The sequence below is a fragment of the Mustela nivalis genome (genome assembly GCF_964662115.1).
Source record: "Mustela nivalis genome assembly, chromosome: 5".
NCBI classification, from domain to species: domain Eukaryota; kingdom Metazoa; phylum Chordata; class Mammalia; order Carnivora; family Mustelidae; genus Mustela; species Mustela nivalis.
This window is the reverse complement of record NC_139024.1, coordinates 7,386,711-7,413,203: the sequence shown is the minus strand read 5'-3', so window position 1 is coordinate 7,413,203 and position 26,493 is coordinate 7,386,711. Positions and strand designations below refer to the sequence as shown.

The 26,493-nt window shown below is 45.4% G+C and overlaps 2 protein-coding genes and 1 long non-coding RNA gene across 6 annotated transcripts in view; 1 reads left to right on the top strand and 2 right to left on the bottom strand.

Moving 5' to 3' along the window:
- The window catches only part of PLG (plasminogen), a 37,590-nt gene extending 33,938 nt beyond the window's left edge, over positions 1-3,652 (bottom strand). The window contains exon 1 of the mRNA XM_082729503.1: positions 3,503-3,652. Coding sequence (XP_082585629.1) covers positions 3,503-3,551 — 49 coding nt within the window. The 5' untranslated portion in view covers positions 3,552-3,652. The remainder of the gene's footprint in view (positions 1-3,502) is intronic.
- Positions 3,653-6,800: 3,148 nt separating this feature from the next.
- Positions 6,801-15,742, bottom strand: LOC309864196. The gene is made up of 2 exons (XR_014311388.1): positions 15,300-15,742; positions 6,801-7,054 (listed from the first exon to the last, which is right to left on the bottom strand). It is a non-coding gene; the product is annotated as an uncharacterized lncRNA (long non-coding RNA).
- Positions 14,775-26,493, top strand: part of MAP3K4 (mitogen-activated protein kinase kinase kinase 4) — a 150,260-nt gene continuing 138,541 nt past the window's right edge. For all 4 annotated transcript variants that reach the window (XR_014311382.1, XM_082729492.1, XM_082729489.1 and 1 more), the window contains exon 1: positions 14,775-15,123. Coding sequence is in view for 3 of the 4 variants with exons in the window: in XM_082729492.1 (XP_082585618.1) it covers positions 14,867-15,123 (257 nt within the window). In the remaining variant the exon portion in view is untranslated. The remainder of the gene's footprint in view (positions 15,124-26,493) is intronic.

The following is a 26,493-nucleotide window of genomic DNA, read 5'->3' as shown; positions in this document are numbered from 1 at the left end:
GTGTAAGCTTTGGTTGTGACTGTTTCTTAAGCTGATATGACATTCTCTGAATGATTCCACCATGCGATATAAAAATGTTGGTGAGTTGCAGGCCTGGAGACGGCGGCCTCCCTAATTTTAGTGACTGTCCCAGGGTGAGAAGCCAGAAGAGGTTAATGAAGACAGCTAAGCTGCCTAAAGTTTGCCTAAATGGGATTGGGCAACATGGCAGCCTTGACCACCGCCAGGGGAGTGGTGTGGACCCAAGCCAGGCTGAGCGGGTTGGAGAGTGACCAGGGGAAGCCAGTGGAGCCACATGAGAAGCCAAGGCTTCAGGAGCCTCGCTGGGAAAGGAGCTCTTCCCAGACGGCATGTGCAGTCAAGGATTTTTTTTGTTTTTTTTTTTCAAGATGAGACATTTGGGAGCGTGTTTAGGTACTGATGAAAATTATCCAGTAGGAAGGATCATTAGGGGTCACCCCCTCATTCGCAGAAAGGCCCGTCCTGCCCACCTGGAAACACATGGGGCACGGGGCCAGTGCAGAGACCAGTCCTCTCCCGGAGGCCGCGCTCCCTGCCCCCTGCTCTCTGTCCTCCCCCAACTAAACATACTCCAAACCGGAAGGTGGCTCTTTAACAGGAAGTTGGTTGCTGTAACTTAAATTTAAGGTATCAGAAAGCATTAGGAAAAGGTTTCAAAAGATTATGGAGAAGTAGAGGTTTTAGACCCAGGTCCATGCCTTCATCCCGTATTTCCCCCCATTTGAACTCTCATTTCCAAGAAAAGGTGTATTTGGATAAATTCTATAGATCAGGATGTGATTTCAAAAACAAACACGGTGAGGTGGGTGGGCGGCTCAGGGCCTGACAGGACTGAGCTGAGTGGGGCTCCCTGCTCAGCGGGGCGTCTGCTTCTCCCTCTCCCTTTACCCTGCCCTTGCGTGTGCTCTCTGTCAGATACATACATGCAGACACACGAACATACGTACAATCTTTAAAAAAATACAGCAAACAGTAACTCTGGAAAATATATCCTACAAAGACTTAAATTAGACTTTCTGAAGAGTTCTTAGAAAGTTGAGGAGGCAAAGGTAGAAATGATACCAAGGCAACAAGACTTCCATTTATATCCCCCTGTTATTAAGCTTCCTTTGATTATGTTATTATATTTCACAGCAAACAGCTGCTGAGACCACCTTAGGAGCTGATATCCCAAAGAAATATCCCCACAGAGAATACATTTTTTTCTTTGGTGCTTGAAAAGTTCTCCCGCATTATTTTATTTTCTTCAGCTTGAGGGCTCCGTGACAGTGGAGTGTCCTACAGTGTACTGATTGACCAAGAAATATTAAACATATCGTTTTAGTAAGAAATTATTTTTAGGGCACCTGGGTAATTCAGTGGGTTATCTGCCTTTGGCTCAGGTCATGATCCTGGGGTCCTGGGATCAAGCCCCACATTGGGCTCCCTGCTCAGCAGGGAGTCTGGTCCTCCCCCTCCCCCACCCCGCTAAGGTTTTTTTCTCTCCCTCTTTCTCAAATAAATAAATAAATAAAAGACTTTTAAAAAAGAAAGGTATTCTTATATTCAAGGCCCAATGTAGATGTATGTAGCTACCAAAACACATGTATTACATTAATAACGTGGGTTTATTTATCACCGTGTTGTGTACATTTACACCCACGATCACGCACTTGCAAAAAAAAAAAAAAGTCTTAGTGGTTTATGAAACTATGGAGAACAGCTGTAAAACGATTTCCTTTTTTCCTTCCACCAGTCACGTCTATGCCCTGGAAAGATGAAACTCATCCACAGAAAGAGTAAATGCCTTCGTTTCAAAAAGAGCTTATAAAAGTCTCCCCCTTTGGCAAAAAAAAAAACCTATGTTAATCCTGTAACAGAAGAGTCTGGTCTCCCATCCTGGTGTGAGCCACTGGGTGAGCTCACAGCATTTTGGATCCCGTTGTCCACAGGCTAACAACACACAGAGTGCACATACCCGACCGCCCCCCACCGTGGGCCACCACTTCCCGCAGAAATCTCTGTGCAATCCTCCGCTCTCTGTTTCCTTTGGTATTTCTTGAAATGGCTCTGCTGACTTCAAATATATTTAACTCTAAAGTACAGCTTACAAGATTTTATCTGGCAATTTATAAACTGAATTTCTGGTATCCATACATTGCTTATGGGAAGGGTTACCAGTATGTATGATTCCATTCAGATGAAATGTCCGAAAGAGACAAATCAGAGATAGAAAGTCGCCTGGCGACCGCCAGGAGCTAGGCGGGGGTGCGGGTGGGGGAGGGGTGCAGTTTCTTTCCAGGTAATGAAAACGTCCAGAACGTGTTGTGCTGATGATGGCCCGACTCTGCAGACCACCGCTACGTATGCTCGAAATGGGTGAACTGTATGTGAATTACATCTCCATAAAGCTGTCAAAACACCACACAAAACTCTAAGGACATGTTTAGAATATTTTTAAAGGAAGTTTAAACAAAGCTGAAAAGGGAGAAGAGTGCCAGATTCCTTCCGGAAAACTTCTGGTTTACATTCTGCTACCCTCACTGCCTGGATTTGGGAGTTCGGTCAAAAGAGAGGTAACCTAATTATCCTAAGGATGGATTTCCTCCTCTGTAAAATGGGGGTGAAGATACTCACCTACCTACTGTATCAGCTGAATAAGCAAGTATTATCTAAGGACACACACTCACACGCATATAAAAACGTGCCTAGCTTTTCCCAAGCACTATGTGAAGGTTTCTGGAATTCCTAGATGCATACATCATCTGGCAATCGACGCGTGTGGTTTCTCCAGGCATAAGGAATAAACCTAGACACATCGAAGGCTCACGTCAAGCCTCAGCAGGCAAAGACCCTCAAGACACTGGCCAGAGAATGCAAAGAAATATTTCACTGCTTTCATCTGAAAGTGAAGAGAATATGACATGCTAATGAAAATGGTCTCCGTTAACGGAACTGAGCACCAGGCAAGGGCGCCCCCAAATTTTGGGGTTGCTAGCTCTGCAGGCTATTGTTTCAACTACAACAACAGTCACTCTTGTCGATTTAAAAGGTCATTCACCATTTCCCCTGCCCACTGGTCTTTATCACGCATGAGGAAATTAAGCTCAGTTCTTAAGTAATTTTTCTTTCTTTTTTTCTTAATGTTTATTGTTTTTTGTAAGATTTTATTTATTTATTTGAGAGACAGTGAGAGGGAGAGAGAAAGATACAGAGGGCTTGAGCAGGGAGAAGGAGCAGCAGAAGAGGGAGAAGCAGGCTCCCCGCTGAGCAGGGAGCCTGACGTGGGACTCTGAACCAAAGGCAGATGCTTAACTGACTGAGCCACCCAGGCACCCCCTTAAAGAATTTTTCAATCATACATGTAGATTTTGATTTGGGATGCTCGTGAACCAAAAGCTAATTTAAACTAGCTACACAGAAAGCCATCATGTTATCTATTTTTAGGACATCGCTAGGAAAAACATTTTAATCAAAAATTTTTAAAAATCCTTTGTCTTACCTGATTTCAGAAATAAAAGAAGGAGAAGCAGCACTTCCTTAAGTTCCATTTTGGGACTAGCCAGTGGTGCCCAGAAAACTCAGCGTCCCAGTCCTGAGATGTTATTGACTTACCTGAGAGAAAACACATCCACAAACAAGATAATCACAGGGAGTTAATTATTTTCTGAGACGCCCATTGCCAGTGCACTCTGAAGGGATCAAACATTACCTCGGCCGGCGGATCTTACAAAATCCCCATCTGTAATAGATGCTGGGAAGTGGTGAAAGCAGGCCCGCCCCTCACTGCCCCGGGCTGCCTGCTTGCTTTCCCCCGAATCTTTCCATCGTCTTCTGATAGCCACTTCCATCACCCTTAGATAGCCGCTTGCCTCTCTCCGTCTGGTCTCCTTCCTCTCCTTCTTCCCCGGCTTTAGGTAAAAAAGGAAAAACAGAAAGAAAAATCACACGAATAGCCAAACTTTGCTGAGAACTTGTCATTCCACAAGCAATATTAATATTTCCACTTTAATGAGAGAACTCGGGCTTAAAAAGTTCAACGGTCAAGGTTACTGAGCCACCAGTGGTTGAGACCCCATAGGCCTGAAGATGATAAACATAAGCTGAGCCTTGTCCTTCACATCCCCTCATCCCACCGGACAACGCAGAGATGACTAGAAAGTTTACATGCTTTATTATTATCAAAATGTCTTCAAGTCCAGTGGGCTGGGCTCACAGGTTTTCCATAATTATAAATTATGTTTTAAAAATGTTGGTCTTTGCCCCCAAATAAATTCACAGTGCGTTACATTCTCACCCTCAGGAAATAAAGCAAGAAGGGCAAAATTTGGGTTTGAAGAGTCTGTGTGAAGTTTAATTGTTGGTTCTGTACTTTTCCTCTGACTTAAGGCCACAATCACCAGGTTATTACACACTCGGAAACTATTTTAGGGTTCAAAAATATTTAGGAGTAGTTCAGTGGATTCTATTTTTCTTGCGAAATAAGAACAAGCAACCTCCTCTCTCTAGGCTATGAAATTTCTTTCTATAAATTAACTAGCAAAGTGTAGAGGTCAGCACCAAGCCTCCAACATAATTTCCTGGGATGAAAAGGCACTGTGCAGAATTCTCAAGAGCAAATTATCTTCTCAGAGAACAAGATGATGGCCTATTGTGAGCAGCAGGGATGAGTGAATCACATTTCCTGGTTTTCTACTGATCCTAGGTTTCTTCTCTCCTCAAAGTCTCCCCACTCACCTCTCCCTGTCCCCAGTGGCCTGGTGTACTATAGGGGACACAGTGTAGAAGCAAGTTGAGGAGTCAAAACTGAGAAGACTCTTTTTCTTAAAATATTCAAAAGGTCTTTTAGGGGGATTATGTTGACGTTTGAGAAAGTTCTTTGGGGGGAAAACCCAGATTTTACCAATACATGATGCTTTCCATATGCATTTATTTTTATTTAAAATATTTTACTAGTGGGGCACGTGAGTGGCACAACTGGTTAAGCATTCAACTCTAGATCTCTGTTCAGGTCTTGATCTCACAGTTGGGGAGCATACTTAAAAATTAATTAATGAATTAGTTAATTAATTAAATGGTAAAATATTTTGGTCCTGCCTCATGCATGAAGCATCTCAGGAACAGTGTGATCAGAAATTCTATATCCATGCAATGTTCCTTTTCCTATTTTATTGCTTTATTTGGGTGGTGGTGGTAGGCATTTTGCCCCCTTTCCTCCCTGAAGCTTTTAGGACGATTTGATTCTGCAAAGGTTTTTTGGGAATCAGGTTGCCCTGCTATGGCCTCGTGACTACACATTCTTTACCCTCTTTGCAATACATTGGCACCATGAGAGCACAGAGAGACATGATGCAGAGTCAGGCGCGTGTGCCAACAGATACTGTCGTGTGTAAGGGGAAGGGCCCAGAGGAACATATGGAACAGTGTATATTGGAGTGGGGGCATGGAGGCCTCCATTAGGGCGCGGCCCTCCATGATTTAGCTCCAGGGGCAGAGGGTAGGCATGAAGCAATGGACTATTCTAGATTGTTCACAGGAACCCACAACAGCACTCTTGGATGGGTGTCGGGCTGTGGCTTTGCCCAACGCTTTGAAGAGAATTCAAAGTAAGTCATTTTCCACTTGAAGCAGTGGCAAAAACTGAGGAAAGAACTAAAGAGAGATCATTTCTGCACAGTGTCAGCAGGTTGAACGGCTTCTGAGATGCGGGTTCTCACTGGATTCTACTCATTGAGAACTTACCACCTACTGTGTGTTGGAGTTTTTGGAGATTATAGAAAAGGTACATAGCACAGTCTCTACTTAAAGGAACTCCAGGAAACTTCTGGATCTAAGATTTCTGAAGGTGTCTCCTGCGCTCTGGAGCCAACAGTAAAGACATCAGGGTAAGACGGACAATGACGCTAACTTCCTTAGCTCTGCCCAGCACCGGGCGGACTGCTGAGACCCATTTGGGTTCCCACAGGAAGGAAAGAATTAGCACCTTCCCTCCGGGTATTTAAATTGCGAGTTCCTTGCAAGTCCCTTAGAGGTAAGTTATGAACACCCCGCGAAGACCACCTCACCAGGAGAGTGAGGCGGAGGTCCCCCCTCCATAACACCTGCACCCACCTTGTCTGAAGAGGAAGCCATGACCAGGTCACAACTTCGCAGGTGACATGTTACCACAATGCTTGAACCTTGTGTTGCTGGCCTAACTTTTGCACCTGTCACCTTTCTCTACTGACTGTCCCCTTTCCTCCGGCCCCGGCAGAGTTCCTCCCAGCCCAGGCTTTCCTCTCCAGGACCTGTCATTCTAAGACAGCTCATCCCTTTACCGTAACCATCTTTGAGTATCCCCAATAAGACCTTTTTTTTTTTCAAAATGAAACTAGCCCCAAATTAATGAATCCATTAAGGATTCAAACGAAGTCTACCTTCAGGGTTGCAAGGGTTCTAAGCAGTTTTTCTTTGCCCTTGACGTCAGGTTGCAGACTGCCTTTACTGTGTGAATTTAGTAGGGAAGATCACCTTGGAAACATGGCCTCAATAATCTGACAGCGGTGTTCATTTCTGTATCTGACCTTTCTTTCAAATTTGTTAGCCTTTGTTCCTTAGTCTCTGGGACTGTGGAATGAGATCCTTATCAGCTCTCAGGCCTGCCAGTAAAGAGACAGCGGGGCTGCTCAGTTAGCACAGGGGTTAAACTGTAACCTGTCCGGGCGTACTTTCTAAGTAAGATCTGACTCACTCATTTAGTGTTAAGCAAGGTGATATTTTCTTAATTGAGTTGTGCTTGCAGAAATCAAGATGCTTATTCATTTTTGAAAAACAAATGAGTCTTTATCAGATGCAGAAAAGAAAATAGTAACTCTCAGATCATTTTCCAGCCACACCGAGTCGGCACTAGGACTCCCCAGAGACTCAGGCAAACGTCCTTTCCACTCTGAGGTCCAGATTCACCACAGATCAGACGGAGAGAGAAACCAGATTGTCTTTCCATCTTCAACATTCATTGTTGTCTAAGTGAATCGTCACAAAAGTCTTCTTTTATAGTCCTTGCAAGGAACAAGACCTGTAGAAAACATTAAAATATTTTAAGAAAAAATGAGTATATATAAAAACAGGTGAAATCTGAGCAAGGACTGTGGACGAGTTCGTTACACTGTACAGACAGCAGTTTCCTGGTATTGATAATGAACTTTGGCTCTGTTATGTTTTTACCTTTGGAGGAGCTGAGTGGTGGGTGATGGGGATACCAAACCTCTTAGCATTATTTTTGTAACTTATGTGTTTATAATTATTTCAAAATAAAAAATAAAAGTATCTATCTGTATATGCATATATGTATATATTAGTATAGATGTTGATATATTTGTATGTATGTGTATATATTTTGTGTGTATGTGTATATACTTGTCTATACGTGTATATATTTGGATGCCCATGCATACGTATTTTGGAATGTATGCATATATTTGGATATATGTGTATATATTTGGACATACATATATATATATTTAAGAGAACTCAGGATGATGTAGATGCTTCCATAATATTAGAAAGTACTCCTTAAATATAGAAACTTGTCCAGGGAGAATCTAAAGCTTTCGAGTTTCTAAATACGAGTGCAGAGCTCAACCTCTGGCTGATTTCTGTGGTGGGGGGAAGCCTGAGTAGGATGGGAAAGGCCCCCTCCACCACCTTCACTACCCCTTCCTCCAAGGTCAGACCATTACGTGGCCTGGCTGAGCTCCAGGGCTGCAGCAGCCCTCCCTGCCTGTGCGTCTCAAAGGCAGAGGCTGGAGGAGTCTAGCCTCCGAGGTGCTCAAGGGACTGGCGCCATCTCTGCACACAAGTAAAACACCACCCAAACGGAATGGACCCCACATAATGACACCTCCGTCGCCTCTCTCTCAGTCCCCCAACTTCACAGTCCGGTAGAGGAGAGGCGTGAGAAGGTCCTCAAGTGAACCCTGAGGTTGGGGCGGAGGGTTTGGTTTCCACGAAAAGGGAAGTTGCGCTGGGCAGTCCTCCTGGGTCGAAGCCTTTCCAGGGTCCGCAGTGCTTAACGCTGTGCCGAGAGCAGGACAAAGGAGCCAGGACCCTCCCCCCCCCCCCCCCGTCAGGGAGTTGTCCACTTCATGGACATGGGGCCAATGTGCAGCTGTAAGTTGGATCGTGGAGCAGTGTGTTGAGTGCTCAGACCGCTGAGGTCCAGTTTCCCTGGAGCAGGCAGAGCGACGCCTTGCCTTGTCTTCAAGTGTGAGCTCACACTTCCCCGAGGGAGTGTCATCCAGGACAAGTAGGAAGGATGAGAAGTGAGGAAAAGGAATAAATGTGCCAAGTCCTAGAGGCAAGAAGTCCAGGCAGCTGAAAGTAATTTAGGCTGGAAGGGGGAACTGGTGGCTAATTGAGCTGGGGTCCAGTCCTGCTGGCCTCTTACACAGTGCAAGTGTTCCAGCAGAGAGCTATAGGATTTATTTTATTTTATTATTTTAGTCACCATACGGAAATTCATTAGTTTGTGATATAGTGTTCCATGATTCATTGTTCGTGTATAACACCCAGTGCTCCGTGCAATGTGTGCCCTCCTTAAAATACCCATCACTGGGCTCACCCGTCCCCCCAGCCCCCTCCTCTCCAAAACATTCAGTTTGTTTCCCGGAGTCTGTAGTCTGTCATGACTTGTCTCCCACTCCGATTCTCTCCCTTCATTTTTCCCTTCCTTCTCCCAATGCCCTCCATGCTATTCCTTATGCTCCACAAGTAAGTGAAACCATATGGTTATTGACTTTCTCTGCTTGACTTATCTCATTTAGCCTAATCTCCTCCAGTCCTGTCCGTGTTGATGCAAATAGTGGGTATTCATCCCTTCTGAGGGCTGCGTAATACTCCATCGTATATATGGACCACATCTTTATCCATTCTACTGTTGAAGGGCACCTCAGCTCTTTCCACAGTTTGGCCATCGTGGACATTGCTGCTATGAACACTGGGGTGCATAGAGCCCTTCTTGTCACTACATCTGTATCTTGGGGGTAAATACCCCGTAGTGCAGTTGCTGGGTCATAGGGTAGTTCTACGCTATAGGGTTTTAGATTGGAAGAGTGGCACCGTCCTTCTGCGGGCAGCAGGGCAAAGGGTAGTGAGAAGCATGGGGCCCAAAGCGGGGACAGTGTTCTCAAAGAAGGCGGCAGAGAAAGAGAAAAGCGACCGGATTAGGGAGATGGTTAGGAAGCAGAATGGAGGGGGTTTGGTGACTGACTGACTGAGTCTGGGTATGAAATGGAGGCTGGCGCTGCACTTCTGTCCTGTGCCTCTGGTAGACGGTAGTATCGTTGGTTGAGAAGGCACACGGAGCCGAGAAGGAGACGAGTTTGTTCAGACACGCTGTGTTTGGGAACTTATGAAAGTCTAGGGGAAAATTTCCTGAAGTACCAGGGTATTTGGGTGAAGAGCAGGCCTTGTCAAACTATGCCTGCCCACCCGCGCCCCCAGCCTCCTGTGTCTGTAAATAATGTGACACGGATTGACAAAAAGCTACGCCCACCACTTGGCGCTAGGCCACCGCCTCATTTGCATAACAAGGAGAGAGCCAGAAGAAGGTGGAAAAGCAGTGGGAGAAGTCGAGTCTGGGGTCACAGGGACAATACAGGGCAGGGACAGGAAGGGGGGGGCTCAGAGAGCCTGAAAGATGAAAGTGGCCTGGACGGACCCCGGAAACTCACAAACACCCGGAGGTAGACACAGCTCTCCAGGCGACCAGGACCGGTTAGCTGGAGAGGAGATGTGACCCGAGGTTCCAAGAAGCCAAGGGAAGGGAGGGCTTTTAAAGGTGGGGGTGGCCAACAGGGCTGAGCTCCATGCACCCCCCCCCCATGAAGTTCACTCTGTCCACTGCTGCTGCCACCAGATGGTACGAAACCCAGGAAAATGGCATATTTTTATCAAATTCATGAGCCACCTCTGTAATACTCTTTCCCTAACATGTTTGGCTGTGTATTTTTTTATTGAATCCTCATACAATAAAGGTTTTGGAACATCAGATTCTATGACAGAATAGAAAAATAATTCATTCTCTCCCTTGCATTTTATTATTGATACACTGTAAGTTTCCCTTCCATAGCTTATTATTCATAAGAAAAGATAAATGTTCAGGATGACAGTCAAATTTGGGAAAGCCTCTGTTGTACTATTTGTATGTATGAGCTATAAGATCTGGAATATTCCCACAGACTCTCTCCTAGCTCGGTGTATTTCAAATCCACATATCATATACATGTAGTCACGACACAGTCCACGGTCCCAAACATTCCTGTTGCACCACCAAGCCCGGACGGTGGTTGTTTGGAATATTCTGGAAGCTATTTGCACTGGGGCAGCCGGTACTAACATACATAGAAGTGACTCCACAGCACACAAATACACCACACTGAGCCCAAATTAAATAAACCCCAACTAAATTTGTCTTAACCGAATTCCAAAAATGCCCAGAGCCACTCTAATGCCATTTAACTTGAAGAGTCGGAGGGGAGGTTGGGGTAGAAAGAGACAGAAATTTTAACCAATTGTGGCTAAAATATCTTACTTTTGCAAATTTTACAAAAGCATGGGATCACATGAATACATTGCTAGGGCCCTTCCAGAGCCTCCTAGGGGCCTGCTAAAATTATTTATTGCTGTGGAATGAATCACCCCCCACCAAACATGGCGATTTACAGTAAGAGCGATTACTTTTATGATGTCTTACAATTATGTAAGTTGGCTGGGCTTGGCCTGGTGGTCCTCTTACTTGGGGTCTCTCCAACATTGCAGTCAGATGGTGGCTAGGACTGGGGTCATCTCAGCGGTGTCCTCACTGCCACGTCTTGTAGTGCATCCTGCCCATCACTGGGACCACACCTGGGACTCTGGGCCAAAACACCTGCAGCTTCTCCATGTATCTTGGGCTTCCTGGCTGTGGGGTTTCTGGGTTCCAAGAGAATCAGGCAGAAGTTTTATCTCCTTTTATCTCCTTTATCTCCTTTATGACCTGGAAAGTCACATGTGTCACCACCACTGTGGTCACAGACTTCTGGCATTAGCCCCTTATTCTTTTTTTTTTTTTTAAGATGTTATTTATTTATTTGACAGACAGAGATCACAAGTAGGCAGAGAGGCAAGCAGAGAGAGAGGAGGAAGCAGGCTCCCCACTGAGCAGAGAGCCCGATGTGGGCTCCATCCCAGGACCCTGAGACCATGACCTGAGCTAAAGGCAGAGGCTTAAACCACTGAGCCACCCAGGCACCCCTAGCCCCTTATTCTGTCTGGAATCACAAGTCCCTCCAGCCTGACATCATGGTGTTGAGGTAGACCTTTGGTATACATTCTTTCCCCCCTTTAAGGTACATTCTCTCTCAGGCATCCTGAGTGCTTTCCCGCAAATTGGTCACCGCTTTATATCCTTGACCGTCAACAGGTGTTAGAGTGTAGACATCCCAGTATCTTTCTCCCAGGCAGCTCCAGGAGGTGAAGACAGGGCAGGAGGGTCTCGCAGCTCTCCATGCGTATTCAAGCCCCGTTGTAGATCCCTTGAAGGAAACCCAAACTCTCTTCACTCTCCAGTGCTGTTGGAGCTCCAACGCCTACCCAACCTCAATGACCCTTCATAAGGATAAGGACTGAAAAATGTTCATTGAGCTTAGCAACAAGAGGGTCAGCAGGGTGGTGGGAGTGGAAGCCGGGCCATTGCTGAAGCATGGAAACACAAACGACACGCAGGCAGCTCTTTCGTGAACTGCGGGTTTGCAGGGGGAGGGATGTGGCGGGGGAGCTGGAGGGAGCCGCGGGGAGAAGGCCTCACTGCAGGGCTGATGGGAGGGCGCGTGGGTGATGAGGAGGCCGGAACAGAGCGCCCTGACCAGCCGGGCCAGCAGAGGCTGGGAGCCCAGCCCGGCAGAGGGGGAGCCCTGCCTGGTGATGGGGAGTTTGCCGTCCCTGGTTCAGGAAGCAGAGTGCGCTCCTTCAGGGCCCTCGTTCCTTCCCAGGGGAGAAGGGCTATGAAGGGGACAGGCGGAGGCAGGAGATGACAGGAGGTCGGGAAGCCTTGAGCCAGTCCATAAGGAGGCTCACGGTGGGACCGAGAGGGACTGGGCTGGCCACCCGGAGATGTGGTCTGGACTCTGGAGCCCGCAACCCCTCTCACTTCTCAGGAGGATGTGGCCTAGGCTGTGGATCACATCATCAGAGGTGCTGTGGGCAGACCAATTTTTGGTTTTCAGTACGTTCCCCCCTTGCCCCCCGCCCCCACTGGAAACATCTCCCGGGCCTGCCTGAGCTGCTCTGAATCTGGGTTGGGGGAGCGGAAGCAGCTCAGAGGAAAGTGACCGTGAGTTTGGGTTTGTGTGGTTCGCAGGAGTGACAGTGATTTAGTTTAGTCATGACGATGCTTTTAAAAGCTGTGTTTGGCTCTGCTCGGGACTCACCGATCGGCCCGGCCCTCGAAAGCATCTGGGCAGCGAGTCCTGGTTAGAGCCGAAGTGGGTGAGCAGCGAGGAGGGAGGGACCATAAGGGTGGAAAATCAGGCTGGGGTCAGATGAGCACGCAGGGGGTTTGCTAAAGCCTGTGAGTGAAAGGAAAGGTCCCGACTTGAGGTACGTTGTGCCACACACTCGGGGAGCTCCGGGTTCCTCAGAAAAGAAAAGGCTGCCAGGTGTGGAGAAAAGGGGGGAGAGTCTTCCTTTTCTAGGCTCATCTGACCTTCATAAAAGAGGAGTTTCTTGGGGGCGTGGTCTTAGAGCATGCATCAGAAAGTAGTTCCCTGGATTTTTAAAAAACCCTTTTCTGAGTCACTCCAACCTGGCTTCTTGAGTCCCTAAGGGTGGCCAGAGAGAAGAAGAAATCACGAGGTTGGGATTCCAATTCAGTCACTTGTATATGAGTATTGTCTTGAAAGGATATGCAGGTAAGGATTTATTTACTAACCAGAATCTCACCGCAGGCGCCTCCCGCCCAGATCCTTCCAGAACCCTTCGCTGTCACCAAGGAGTGCCAGATGATAGCAAACTCTGTTCCGCGTTATTTGACCAATCTGACGAACCAAATGCCATATCTGAATAGCTCTAAGTGCTAAAAGGTTACAGCTGCATTTGGTTTTTCTGAGAAGCCTTTCTGGCCACGCAGGCCGTAATCCACAGTCATCACCATCCAAAGCCCCTGAGACGCTTCTTCAGAAATGACTGCGGACACAGAGAAAGTGCCATTGACAGTCACCGACCTTCATATCACAAAGTTCAGACGCTGGCAGTTGGCTAAGAATTAACTTTCCGCTAAGCGAATAGATGGAAAAGTGAAGTAAGACAAAGGCTCATGCTACCTCAGGGGACAATGTAGCCCTGGTGGCTGGGTAAATACATCCTTTAAAACACTTGTTTTACCACTAGCTACCACTTACCGTAGGCCTGTCCACTCTGCACAGCACGCAAATAATTCTAGGAATTCAGTACAGTACAATCTCACATCATGATCTAACCACCCTATTCATCTCTATTATAATTACTGCCATTTTTATAGATCAGGGCATTGAAACTCACTTGCCCAGTGTTAGGCCAGTGGAAATTGGCAGAACCCGGTTCCCACCCAACTTTCTGGGTCTCAAGTGATCACTTTTAATTCCCGCATTGCCACGCACTTGGGGAAGAAGGAACAGCAGTGGTAACACCAGCGTTGCTAACAACACTGGCTGAGTACTGGCTACTACCAGGCTCTGTCCCAAACACTCTGCAGACGGTATTTCATTCACTCTTCATTCTCACCCTAAGAAGGAGGGACTGTTGTTATCATTTGCGTTTTGCTGACAAAGAAATGAGAGGTTCCTACGTGGTCTGGTGTCACACAGCTAGTGAGGCTGGACGGGGCAGGGATTGACTGGGCATTGCATGCCGGAGCCAGACCCTCCCACCTCACCGCGGCAGAAAGCCTCCAGCGGCTCATCACCGCACAGCCAGCAAGCACCGCGCCCAGAATGAGCACTTATGGAGCGCCTACTGCATTTGCAGAACTCTGTGACCATCCCAGAAGCCATAGCCATGAGGCCAAGCCCAGGACTGGTAGATAAAGCGCAATCCGAACCCAGGTCCACTGCCTAATGCACGCTGTCTAGAGCGACCTGGACTTGAGCCACGGGCCAGGGACGAGCGGCCGGGTCGGCACCCTTCAGTTTCTGCACTGAGTCTGCCACCTGTTGTGCAGAGTGCGGCTGCTTTCCGTGTCTACGATGGACTCCCCAGGCCAAGTCTAAGCCCCGGAGGACCCCCAGGCTCCCGTTATTTCTGTCTCTGTCCCCAGGCCTGCAGAGGGTGTTTCGGTGCGCCAGTGAAACCCGATCCGGGCACCGAAGCTTCCTTTTCCCATCTCCTTCCTCAGGAGGTCGTTCACATCCACACGTGCGTTTGAGGGCATCCGTGGGGTGCGGCGGAGACTCCTCGGCCAGGAGGCAGCCCCGCCGGTTTTCTTTCGCCAGCCTGATCTGCGCGGCGGGCCGCCCTGGAGCCGGCCAGCCCGCGGCGGCGAAGCGTGCTGCTACCTGCCCCACGTGGAAGGGGGGCTTCGGGCTGCAGCTGGGCATTCCCAGACACGCGGCCGTGAAGAAACCTCCGCTCGGGCGCTCGCGGCGCCGGGGGCGACACCGCGGACGCGCGGACACCCGCCTCCAAGCCCCGGAGGCGCGCCGGCCCCGGTCTCCGCCGCGGACCGGCTCCGCGTCCCGGGCGCTCCCGGCCGGTTCGGCAGACGCGCGCGGCGGCCGGCAGGGGGCAGCAGACCCCGGCGTTTCCCGCCGCCGAGGCCGGGCGTCGCGCCTCCCGGCTCCGAGCCCCCCGGGTCCCCAGACCTGCCGCGGGTTTCATGCCCAGCGACTCCGGCAGCGGATGGGTTAATTCCCTTCTGAGGCTGCAGACCCCGCTGGGAGGTGGGGGCTGGTGCGGGCCCGGGTCGTTCCGGAGGACGATTCGTGCCTGGGATCCCGGCGGACGCCCCCGCGAGCCCCGGGGCCGCAGGCCGGCACGTCGGGACACGTTCCCGCGAAGGGACGCGGCGGCGGCGGCGGGAGCCCGCATCCCCCCACGCCCCCACCAGCGAGGATGCGCGGGCGGGAGGCCCAGGTAGGAGCCCTGCGCCCCGCTGCGGGGTGGGGTGCGCGGTGCGTCGTGCGTCCGGCGCTCCGGGGGCCGCGCACCCCGCTCCGTCCGAGAGCCGGCCCGGCCCGACCGCGCCCCGCGGGGCTGTGCACCGCCCGAGGGGGGGACCGGAGCGCGGCTCCGGGGGGCGGGGCTCTCACCTGCGCGTGCGCTGAAGCGGGCGGGGGGCTCCGGACCCCCCAGCTTGCGTGGGGCGCGGCGGGCCTAGGGGTCCCCGCGCTCTGTCCCTCTCCGCTATGACAGCGTTTCCGTGAAGGTGCGCGGAGACCCGGGCGGGCTGAGTCGGGGACGGAGCGTCGGGGAGTTCGCGCTGCAGTTTGGACCCCAGGAGGCCAAACCCCGGGCGAGCCGGCGCCGCTCTGCGCCAGGCCCGCGGGACTGGGTCGTCGCCGGCTCGGGGCTTGCCTCGCCGGGCGGGAGAGCCGCGCTCCGGGGAGGCCGCGCGCGGCGGTCTTGGTTAGGGAAGGGAAGAAGTAGCTTGCGTGGGGGCCTGCTGGTCGCAGGCAAAGGGGATTTCTGTGCCGTGAATGGAATCTGGAGAGTTGTACGCTCGGGCTGCTTCGTGTTCCGTAGAACTACAGAGGAGATGATTTTTTTCTGAGTGATTTTCAGAATTGTGAGCCGGTTACTTCATGGTTCTATGGGGAGGGGGGGGAGCCTTGCTATTTTCTCTTTAAATCTCTCTCTCCTCGGGCCACCCGGGTGGCTCCGTGGGTTAAGCCTCTGCCTGCGGCTCAGGTCATGATCTCAGGGTCCTGGATGGCATCGGGCTCTCTGCTCAGCGGGGAGCTGCTTCCTCCTCCCTCTCTCTGCCTACTTGTGATCTCTCTTTGTCAAATAAATAAATGAAATCTTTAAAAAAATTTTTTTTTAAATCTCTTTCTCCTCATTTACAGAAGAGGGAATAAAGGAAAAACCTTTTTACTTCGACCCGTTTAACATTTATCCCCCACTCTTCTGAAGTTTAAGCTTCAATAAATTAAAATAATATGTAGAGTAAAAATTAATACTCTAAAAATTAATACTCTAAAGTACATACCCTACAAAATAATACTCTCAGTCAGAAAGCATTCCAGTTTCCAAAAATATTATTCCATCCAGTACTTTCACCCATTTGGTGTACATGTGTATAATTACGCACATACCTTCATTAAAAAAGGTCCATTCATGCTACTAAGTTTATACTTTTACTGCCCATCACTAAACCCTTTTTAAATTAAAAAAGTAGACTATACAGATCTGTGAAATAAATAACAAGAAGAGGGGCGCCTGGGTGGCTCAGTGGGTTAAAGCCTCTGCCTTCGGCTCAGGTCATGATCTCAGGGTCCTGGGATCGAGCTCCGCATCCGGCTCTCTGCTCAGCAGGGACCCTGCTTCCCCCTCTCTGCCTGCCTCTCTGCCTACTTGTGATCTCTCTCTGTCAAATAAATAAATAAAATCTTTAAAAATAAATAACAAGAAGAAAAACATTGCCTATTTTTGTGATTACGTAAACACACTGAAAAGGTAAAAGCAGTCATCGAGACTAGTGATCAAGCATTCATTATGTTACCACTATCCGCTGTCAGTAATTAAAATGCAGATAAATGCAAAAGACCAAATCCAGATACCCTTGCTGTCATACGTTAGAAATTGCTCTTTTGCACAGATTACTGGTATTTTTTCTTATTTGTCTTTCCTACAAAAGTAGGAAACAAGTGTAAAAAATTGCACTTAGGAAATGGAAATTTCACAGCATTCTGCTATATAGAAGGTGATCAAAAAATGTCTCAGTGATAAGGACCAGATGGACTGGACCAGTCTTCCCTCCCTCCGTCTTGTAGATGACAGTCTTCCCGACATCTGCAGGCAGCTCCCAGACCAAGCATCCCCCAGGGTAAGAGATCTCCCATGTCCCTTATCAACATCGCCTAAAAATGCACCACCTTGGAGAAGACCGCAGCCTCCAGGCATGGTCTGCAGAACTAAGACAGAGCTCCAGGGGTCTTTATTATGGATCCCATAATTGGGATACCCAATTTCTATGAATTTTGCCGACATTTTTTAAAAAGACCATTCATTTTAAACCAGTAGCTCAGCTGTCCTGTGTGTGAACTGCACTGAAGCTAGCTCTCCACCCCCAATTGCGTAGCTAATTACAGAGTTCATTGTAATATGTTAATTTAAGAAATGTTAACTATACCAAAGAGTACAGATTAAAAAATACCAGAGCCATTTCCCGACTTTCCCACAATCTAGAATGAACGACTGTGAACATTTCATCCTTTGAACATTATTTTAAAAAGCAAAAGATGACATCCTCTCTAGTCTCCTACCCCATCTCTGGGCCCTGGGCCACAGTCTCATCTTGTTCCTAATCCAAGCCCCACAGTGCTGTCAGGATGCAGTGTGTACCCAACCAATCTATTTTGGCATGAACATTTTTCTTTTAATTTGGTTTTTAAAAACTCAACTTTTATATATGTACATAGTTTAGAGAGTCAAAAAGTTCTAAAAGAAGGTCTGCATTCCCCTCTTTCCAAAGGCAACCCTTAAACGGATTCTACTGGCATTTACCTTCAGATCTCTAAGTAACACTCCAATCCCAGTACTTTGAGATTTTCTTCAGTTTTAATCATTATCTGTTGACTTCCCACTTTGCAATATTAGGATTTAACTCACTTATCAACATCACAACACACCACATACACACACACACACACACACACACACACACGTGCGCATGTTTCTTTTTCCCGTATATTCCCAATTATATAATTACATTGTAATTTTGGTTATAAATCTTCAGTGTTTTTTTTTTTTTTTTAAGATTTTATTTATTTGACAGAGAAGACACGGTGAGAGAGGGAACACAAGCAGGGGGAGTGGGAGGGGGAGAAGCAGGCTTCCTGCTGAGCAGAGAGCCCAATACGGGGCTTGATCCCAGGACCCTGGGATCATGACTTGAGCCAAAGGCAGACACAAGGACTGAGCCGCCCAGGTGCCCCCAGTGTTCGTACCTTTAACCAATGAAAATATGGTATTTTTAAGTGGGCCACGTAGGATACTTTAATGTTTCTCCCTAGAATTAATAATTGACTTTCAGTAAATTTTTTGTGTATTTTCACTAATTCCACCCCAAATTCTCTACCAATTTTACAAATCTTTCCCATATACACCCGAATCGATTAGGCAGTCTAGGGACTTTTTCTCCCACCTGGACTGGTGGCTTGGGCCTGCTGCACACTTTTCCCTTGATCTCTGTATCTTGTCATCTAGAAGCTCCCTTTGCCTCCTTATTTGATCCCCTGTTTCCTGGACCCCGTATCTTCCTCTTTCTTTTTTCTTTTAATTACTTCTTCATTTTATTGGAGCAAACAAATCTTCCAGTATCATTCTTAGAAAAGATGCATGAAATTTTTTTTTTTAATTTATTTTTTATTTTCAGCATAACAGTATTCATTATTTCTCACCACACCCAGTGCTCCATGCAATTCGTGCCCTTTATAATACCCACCACCTAGTACCCCAAACTCCCACCCCCCACCCCTTCAAAATCCTCAGATTGTTTTTCAGAGTCCATAGTCTCTCATGGTTCACCTCCCCAGTTAGAGAGGAGAAGGGAGTTGGGGGAAATTGGAAGGGGAGGTGAAATTTTTTTTTAATTGAGATAAAATTCACGTAACAAAATCGACCACTTAAAGTGAAAAATTCATTGTCCAAAAAAAAGTGAAAAATTCATTGTCAGTTATTATATCGTAGTGTGTCTCTAATGCCGGGCAACCATACCCTCTATCTGGCTCTAAAGCATTTCTGTCACCCCAAAATAAACTTCTGCACCCACTGAGCAATTGCTCTCCATTTCCCCCTCCCCCAGCCTCAGCAGCCAGGAACCAGCAGCCACTTAGCATAATGTTTTCCAGGGTCAGCCATCTTGGAGGGTGTATCAGTGTTTTGTTCCTTTTTATGGTTTAATGATATTATCTTGTGCCACAATTTGTTTATTGGATTATTTCCACCTTTTGGCTATTGCGATAGTGTTGCTATGAACATTTGTGCACAATTACTTGTTTGAGTACCTGTTGTCAGTTAGTTGGGGGATATACCTAGGGGTAGAATTGCTGAGCCATATGCTAATTCTATTTAACCTTTTGAGGAGCTGCCAAGCTTTTTTCATGACAGCTGAACCATCTTACATTCCTACCAGCAATGAACGAGCGTTGTAACTTCTCTATCTTCTCATAGCACTTGTTATTTTCCATTTTCTTAAGCTATAGCCATCCTAGTGGGTGTGAAGTGATAGTTCATCGTGCTTTTGATATGCCTTTCCTTCATGACTAATGATACAGAACATCATTTCATCTACTTGGTAGCTATTTGTGTATCTTCTTTGGAGAGCCGTCTACTCAAATCCTGTCTTTATTTTTTAAATGGGGTTCTTTGTCTTTTTGTTGTTGGGTTGTAAAAGTTCTTTTATTTTTAAAGATTTATTTATTCGTTTCTTGGTCAGAGAGAGAACGTACAAGCAGGGGGAGAAGCGGGCTCCCCACTGAGCAAGGAACCCAATGAGGGACTTGATCCCAGGACCCTGAGGTCATGACCTGAGCTGAGGGCAGACATTTAACAGACTGAGCCACCCAGGCGTCCCCCCCCTTTTAAAGTTCTTTATATATTGTGGGTACTAGGCCTTCTCAGATGTATGATTTGTAAATATTCTCTCTCTGTTCTGTTGGTTGCTTTTTACTTTGTGGATAATGTTCTTTGATGCACAACAGTTTTTAATTTTGAAGAAGTCCAATTTATCTATTTTTGGTTTGTTGTTTGCGCTTTTAGTGTCCTAAGAATCCCTTCTCAAATTCAAGACCACGAAGATTTACCTCTGTTTTCTTCTAAAAGCTTTATGCTTTTAGGTCTTGTGTTTAGATTGTCCGTTTTGAGTTAATTTTTGCATGCGGCATGAGGTAGGGGTCCATCTTCATGGCCAGTGGTTTCAGCACCATTTGTGGAAGAAACCGTTCTTTCCCAGTTGGATGTCTTGGAACCTTGGCTAAATATCAATTGAGACAGTAGATTTTTAATATCTTCTATGTCTGAAAATGTCTTAACTCTATCTTAACACCTAACTGACAGTTTGGGTGGGTAAACATTTCATTTAGGAGATTAAGGACTGAAGCCAGTGCCTATGTAGATTTCAGGAGAAAGTTCCCCCAAAGGGGTGAAAGGTGGAACCCATTCACTAGTTAATTCTGATGATTGAGTTTGTCAGTGATAATGACAGTACATAATGGGCTGTGAAAGGCCTCATGGAGCACTTAGAAGGAAACAGGTGATCCCTCTGAGAAAATCAGGCAAGCGGATCCTGATGATCGGCAGGAAATAGTAGAGGGAGAATGGCTTTTAGATTACAGACTGTAATCTAAACCATGCAGCTGTTGAGTTAACTGCTTTATAACTGGATCTTGAAGTTGAAAATGGAAATCAACGTCAAAATGGTCAGTTCACTGGGTAGGTGTAGCCCCTAACTTCCATTGACCTTTGCTTGTTTGTTTTAACTTTGATTTGGGGTCTCATAAGGTTGTGCTTCCTTGTCGTGCTGTCCTGGCCACCCACCACACTGCCCTTAACCCTTTCAAGGAGGGCTCCTTCGGGGTTGACCCAGGCCACCTCATGATTTTTCTCCCCATTGTACATTGCCTCCCTCTGCCTCATCCCTGTCTTCCAGGGCTCACCCCAGTGCTTCTCTTCGGAAGCGGGTCTTAGGCTTTGTTCCGTTAGAATGAGGAGGTATCACACATTATGGCAGTTTACTTCTCTTCTTGCAATTTCTTCTTTAGAAAATCTTCCCATTTATTTCCTTCGAAATGATTTTTGAGCTCTTGCTTTGTCCCACTCCCCTGGAACACCCTGGCTTGTTTACTTTGTCTTCTTTTGTCAAAATACTTTGAGCCGTTCCTCACGCTGACTCCTTATTTAGGTATGATTGACGCTTCTCTCTTCCCTGCACTACTTTTCCATGTGACCTTTTGACAGTCTTTCCGGAAAGATTTTCTTTCAGTACATGTTTAATATGGCCTCTTTGTAGATTTGTTTTTTACTACCCCCTATTTTGATACATTTCCCCCTGTGCTATAGAAAGGAAGGTTTTGGTAATAAAAAGAAACCTTTAAAAATAAAATCAACAAGAGGTCAGCCTTCCCCATTTCAATAAGAAAATTGAGGGCAGCAAATTCTTGGAAGGTGCATAGAAAATGTTACAGGGTAAGCACCTGGGTGGCTCAGGGGTTAAACTTCTGCCTTCGGCTCAGGTCATGATCTCAGGGTCCTGGGATCGAGCCCCGCATCGGGCTCTCTGCTCAGCAGGGAGCCTGCTTCTTCCTCTCTCTCTGCCTGCCTCTCTGCCTACTTGTGATCTCTCTCTGTCAAATAAATAAATAAAATCTTTAAAAAAAAAAAAAAGAAAAATGCTACGGGGGAATGGTTTACATACATTTTTTTTTTTTTTTTTGAGAGAGAGAGAGAGAGAGAGGGAGAGAGCATGTGTGTGTGTGGAGGGGGGCAGAGGGAGAGGGAGAGAGCTCCAGCCTGGAGCTCATCTCAGGGCTCCATCTTACCACTCTGACACCATGACCTGTGCTGAAATCAAGAGTCAGATGCTTAGCCAACTTAGCCACCCAGACACCCCATATGTACTTTTGATTAAAGAGAATCGAGGCCTTACTGCCATAAACCATTGACTATTGACTGCTTTGCCTTTTGGGGTCAATATAACTATCAGTATGTTTTGAATATGAGAATTTTCTGTGACCTTAAGTATGTATTGGAGCAACTATTAACACTATGTAATCTAAGTCAGTCAGAGAAAGATGAAAGCTGTATGATTTCACTCAGACGTGCAATTTAGGAAACAAAACAAATAAGCAAAGGAAAAAAAAAAAGAGAGAGGCAAACCAAGACAGAGACTCTTCACTGTAGGGAACAAACGGATGGTTACCAGAGAGGAGGGAGGTGGGGGATGGGGGAGATCGGTGATGGGGATGAAGGAGGTCACACCTGGTGATGAGCCCGGGCTGCTGTATGGGATTGTTGAATCACTGTATTGTGATTCACCTGAAATTAATATTACACTATGTTAACTATACTGAAATGAAAATGAAAACAATTTAAAAAATCAAACTGGAAAAATAAATAAAATTGTTCTCAGACACTTAAAAAAAATAAAAGAAAGAAACAGCAAACCATATGTGATCTATTGGCTATTTCACAAATGCATTTCCCAAAGCAAAAGAAGAATTTTATTTCTAGTCTATGTTCAGATCTTGTCTTACTTTGCCTGGACTTACAACCTAAAGATCACTTACAATGTCAATGTGCCAATAGCCAGGGGAAAGGTCAACATCATTATCAGTATTTCTAAACAACAACTGTTATAGAGCAAATAGTAGGATTTTTTTTCTTTCATGTCCTTAATGAAACCAACTCCCCTTGTATCACCAAATTTGTTTCCAGTCAGAAAGAGGACTTGACATCACTTGTCAAAACTCTCTCAAAGGTTAATTTACCTGATTCGTTTTTAGGAATCTATGACATCTAAAAATTTCAGATGACTTCTATTTCTTACTTTCATGGGTTGAATAGTTATTGCCCAATAGTTATGGGATAAATAAGTAGAGCTTCAATTTTTGTTCATTAACCAGGCTGTGAAAATGATCAGTTAAATCTGAGAGATATTTTTACAGCTTTTTTTTTTAATTAACATATAATGTATTATTTGCTTCAGGGATACAGGTCTGCTAATCATCAGTCTTAACACAATTCACAGCACTCACACCCTCCCCAATGTCCATCACCCAGCCACCCTATCCCACCCCCTCACACCCCAGCAACTCTCAGTTTGTTTCCTGAGATTAAGAGTTTCTTATGGTTTGTGTCCCTCCCCAGTCCCATTCTGTTTCATTTATCCCTCCCTTTCCTCCATGACCCCCTGCCCTGCCTCTCAAATTCCTCATATTAGAGAGATCATAGGATAATTGTCTTTCTCTGATTGACTTATTTTGCTTAGCATAATACCCTCTAGTTCCATCCACGTCATTGAAAATGGCAGGAGGTCAATTTTTGATGGCTGCATAGTATTCCATTGTATATATATATATATTCCACATCTTCTTTATCCATTCATCTGTCGATGGACATCTGGGCTCTTTCCATAGTTTGGCTATGATGGACATTGCTGCTATAAGCATTCAGGTGTATGTGCCCCTTGAGATCGCTACATTTGTATCTTTAGGGTAAATACCCAGTAGTGCGATTGTTGGGTTATAGGGTAGCTCTATTTTCAACTTCTTGAGGAACCTCCATAATGTTTTCCATGGTAGCTGTACCACCTTGCATTCCCACCAACAGTGTAGGAGGGTTCCCCGTTTGTCTGCATCCTCGCCAACATCTGTCATTTTCTGACTTCTTAGTTTTAGCCATTCTGACTGGTGTGAGGTGGAATCTCACTGTGATTTTGATCTGTATCTCCCTGATGCCGAGTGATGTGGAGCACTTTTTCATGTGTCTTTTGGCCATTTGGATGTCTTCTTTGCAGAAATGTCTGTTCATGTCTTCTGCCCATTTCTTGATTGGATTATTTGTTCTTTGGGTGTTGAGTTTGATAAGTTCTTTATGGTGGTGGCCTTCTGGCTAACTGCATTATTACTAAGTGGTATCTTAATTTGGGGAAGAATTTTAACTCACAGATAGAGGACTAACTAAACTGGAAAGACACATTTCTGGATCATCATGGTCTCTTTTTGTTTGATATACAAATCAAGATTTACATTACACTCTGGTTATACTGACAGTGGCATATCCCATCAGCCCTCCATGGATAATTTTTTACCTCTCAGATATTTTCGTTTTTGGTTGAAAGAAAAATACTAACAAAATTATACAAAATATTTATTTCCATTATTTAATGATCCTAGCCAAAGTCACTAATAGACTCATTTTAGCTAAAATCGTACTATAAATATTGCTTCCCCTACTTACCTCATACCATTCCTGTATCACATGTATGTACCTGAGTCCTCCCCCCCTTTCATTAACACAAAAGGGCCATCCTCAGTGAATCTACAACAAAGGAGGCGAGGCTATACAACAAGGAAAGAAGGTCCCGCCAATAAATGCTCCAAGAAAAACTGGACAGCTACACGCAAAAGAATGAAACTAGATCCCTTGCTTCTATCACACACAAAAATAAATTCAAAATGGATTAAAGACCTCAACGTGAAACCATAAACCTGAAACCATAAAACTCCTAGAAGAAAACATAGGTAGTAATCTCTTTAATATCAGCCTCATCAACATTTTTCTAGTTAGGTCTCTTCAGGGAAGGGAAACAAAAGCAAATATAAACTAGTAGGACGACACCAAAATAAACAGCTTTTGCACAATGAGGGAACCCATCAACAAAAAGTCAGCCTGCTGAGTGGGAGAAGGTATTTGTAAATGATATATCCAATAGGGATTAATATCCAAAATACATGAAGAATTTACACAGCTCAACACCAAAAAAAACCAAATAATCTGATTAAAAATGGGCAGAAGAGCTGAATAGACCTTTTTTTTTTTCAAAGAAGACATGCAGATAACCAACAGATACATGAAATGATGCTCAGCACAACTAATAACCAGGGAAATGCAGATCAAAACCACAATCAGATATCACCTTATACCTGTCAGAATATCTAGCATTGAAAAGACAGGAAAGAACAAGTGTTGGCCAGGATGTGGAGAGAAATCAACCCTCATGCACTATTGGTGGGAATGTAAATTTGGACAACTATTGTGGAAACCAGTTTCCTTAAAAAATGAAAAATTGCAATATCATACCTTCCAGTAATTCCAGTACGGGATATTATACCCAAAGAAAATGAAAACACTAATTCGGTAAGATATACATAGCATTATTCACAGTAGCCAAAATATGGAAGCAATTTAAATGTCCCTCAATAGATGAATGGGTAAAAAAGATGTGGCATATATGTATATATATTACTCAGCCATAAAAAGGAATGAGACCTTGCCAATTCTGACAACATAGATGAACCTAGAAGGTTTTATGCTAAATAAGTCAGACAGAGAAAGATAAATACCATATGATTTCACTTATTTCACACACACACATACACACCCAAAAGCAAAAAGCAGATAAAGATCCCAAAATACAGAGAACAAACTGGTGGTTGCCAGAGGGGAGAAAATGGGGCAGTGGGCAAAATGGATGAAAGGGCGTGGGAGGTAGAGACCTCCAGTTAAGGAATGAGTAAGTCATGGAGATGAAAGGTATTGGAATAGCCATTTATAATGACAGACGGGAGCTACACTTTCAATGAGCACAGCGTAACTATGGAGTCGTCCAATCACTATGTTGTACACCTGAAGCTAGTCAACCATACTTCAATAAAACGAATACAAAACGAAACAAAACCACAAAGGACCAGCCCAGGGCAAAGTAAAATCCTGGCCAGGTAGAAATGAAACAGCAGGGGAACATCTGCAAATCCGGTGTTAGATGCCAGAGAGCACTAGATACCCATAATCGTTTTTTTTTAGATACCCATAATTTAAAAAGAACACAGATTTAGGTTTCTAGATACTAGATATTCTAGATACTGAAAGAATCAGATTCATTTTTCTTGATATTTTGTATATTTTTTGAAGTTTTACATTTATGTAACAAAATCAGTATTTATTATGTATACAATTTCTTGAAAACATTTCAGCAACAATTTACATTTTAGTTTTTGTTGAAGAACTTACTAAAGGCTTCTGTCTTTTTTTTTTTTCTTTGAGCCAAAGTTATCATTTTCCAACCACGTGGTACAAAGTATGCGTAGGCAAGTATGAACCAACATACAATCACACAGCCTTAATATTTAAGGGCAGAAAGCTTTTATTTTTTCCTGAAGACCTATTTTTAGGTGAATTCTGCACCAAACTCTATTATTTCTTTTTTTTTTTAAGTTTAAAGCAATACTTCACTAAAAAAATTTTTAAATAGATGTTTGAGTCTTCTTGAGAATAATCCAACTGTTTAGCTCCCCCTTTTTTTTTCAAGGTTACAGAACTACAAAGAGTAGATTCAATTTGTCACATAAAGGATATACTTAGAGAAGACTGGAGTTACTTCTAGTTTACCAAGTTCTTTGCCATTCAGGTAACAATTTATCACCATTTGACAAGATACGCTTTTTAAATTTGGGCTTGAGAAGGAAGGTCAAAAATAGCTCTGGGCGGAAAGGAAAGGCTCACGTAGAAGCATATAACATCATTCCATGTGATAATTCACTCCACACCCGTATTATAAATAAA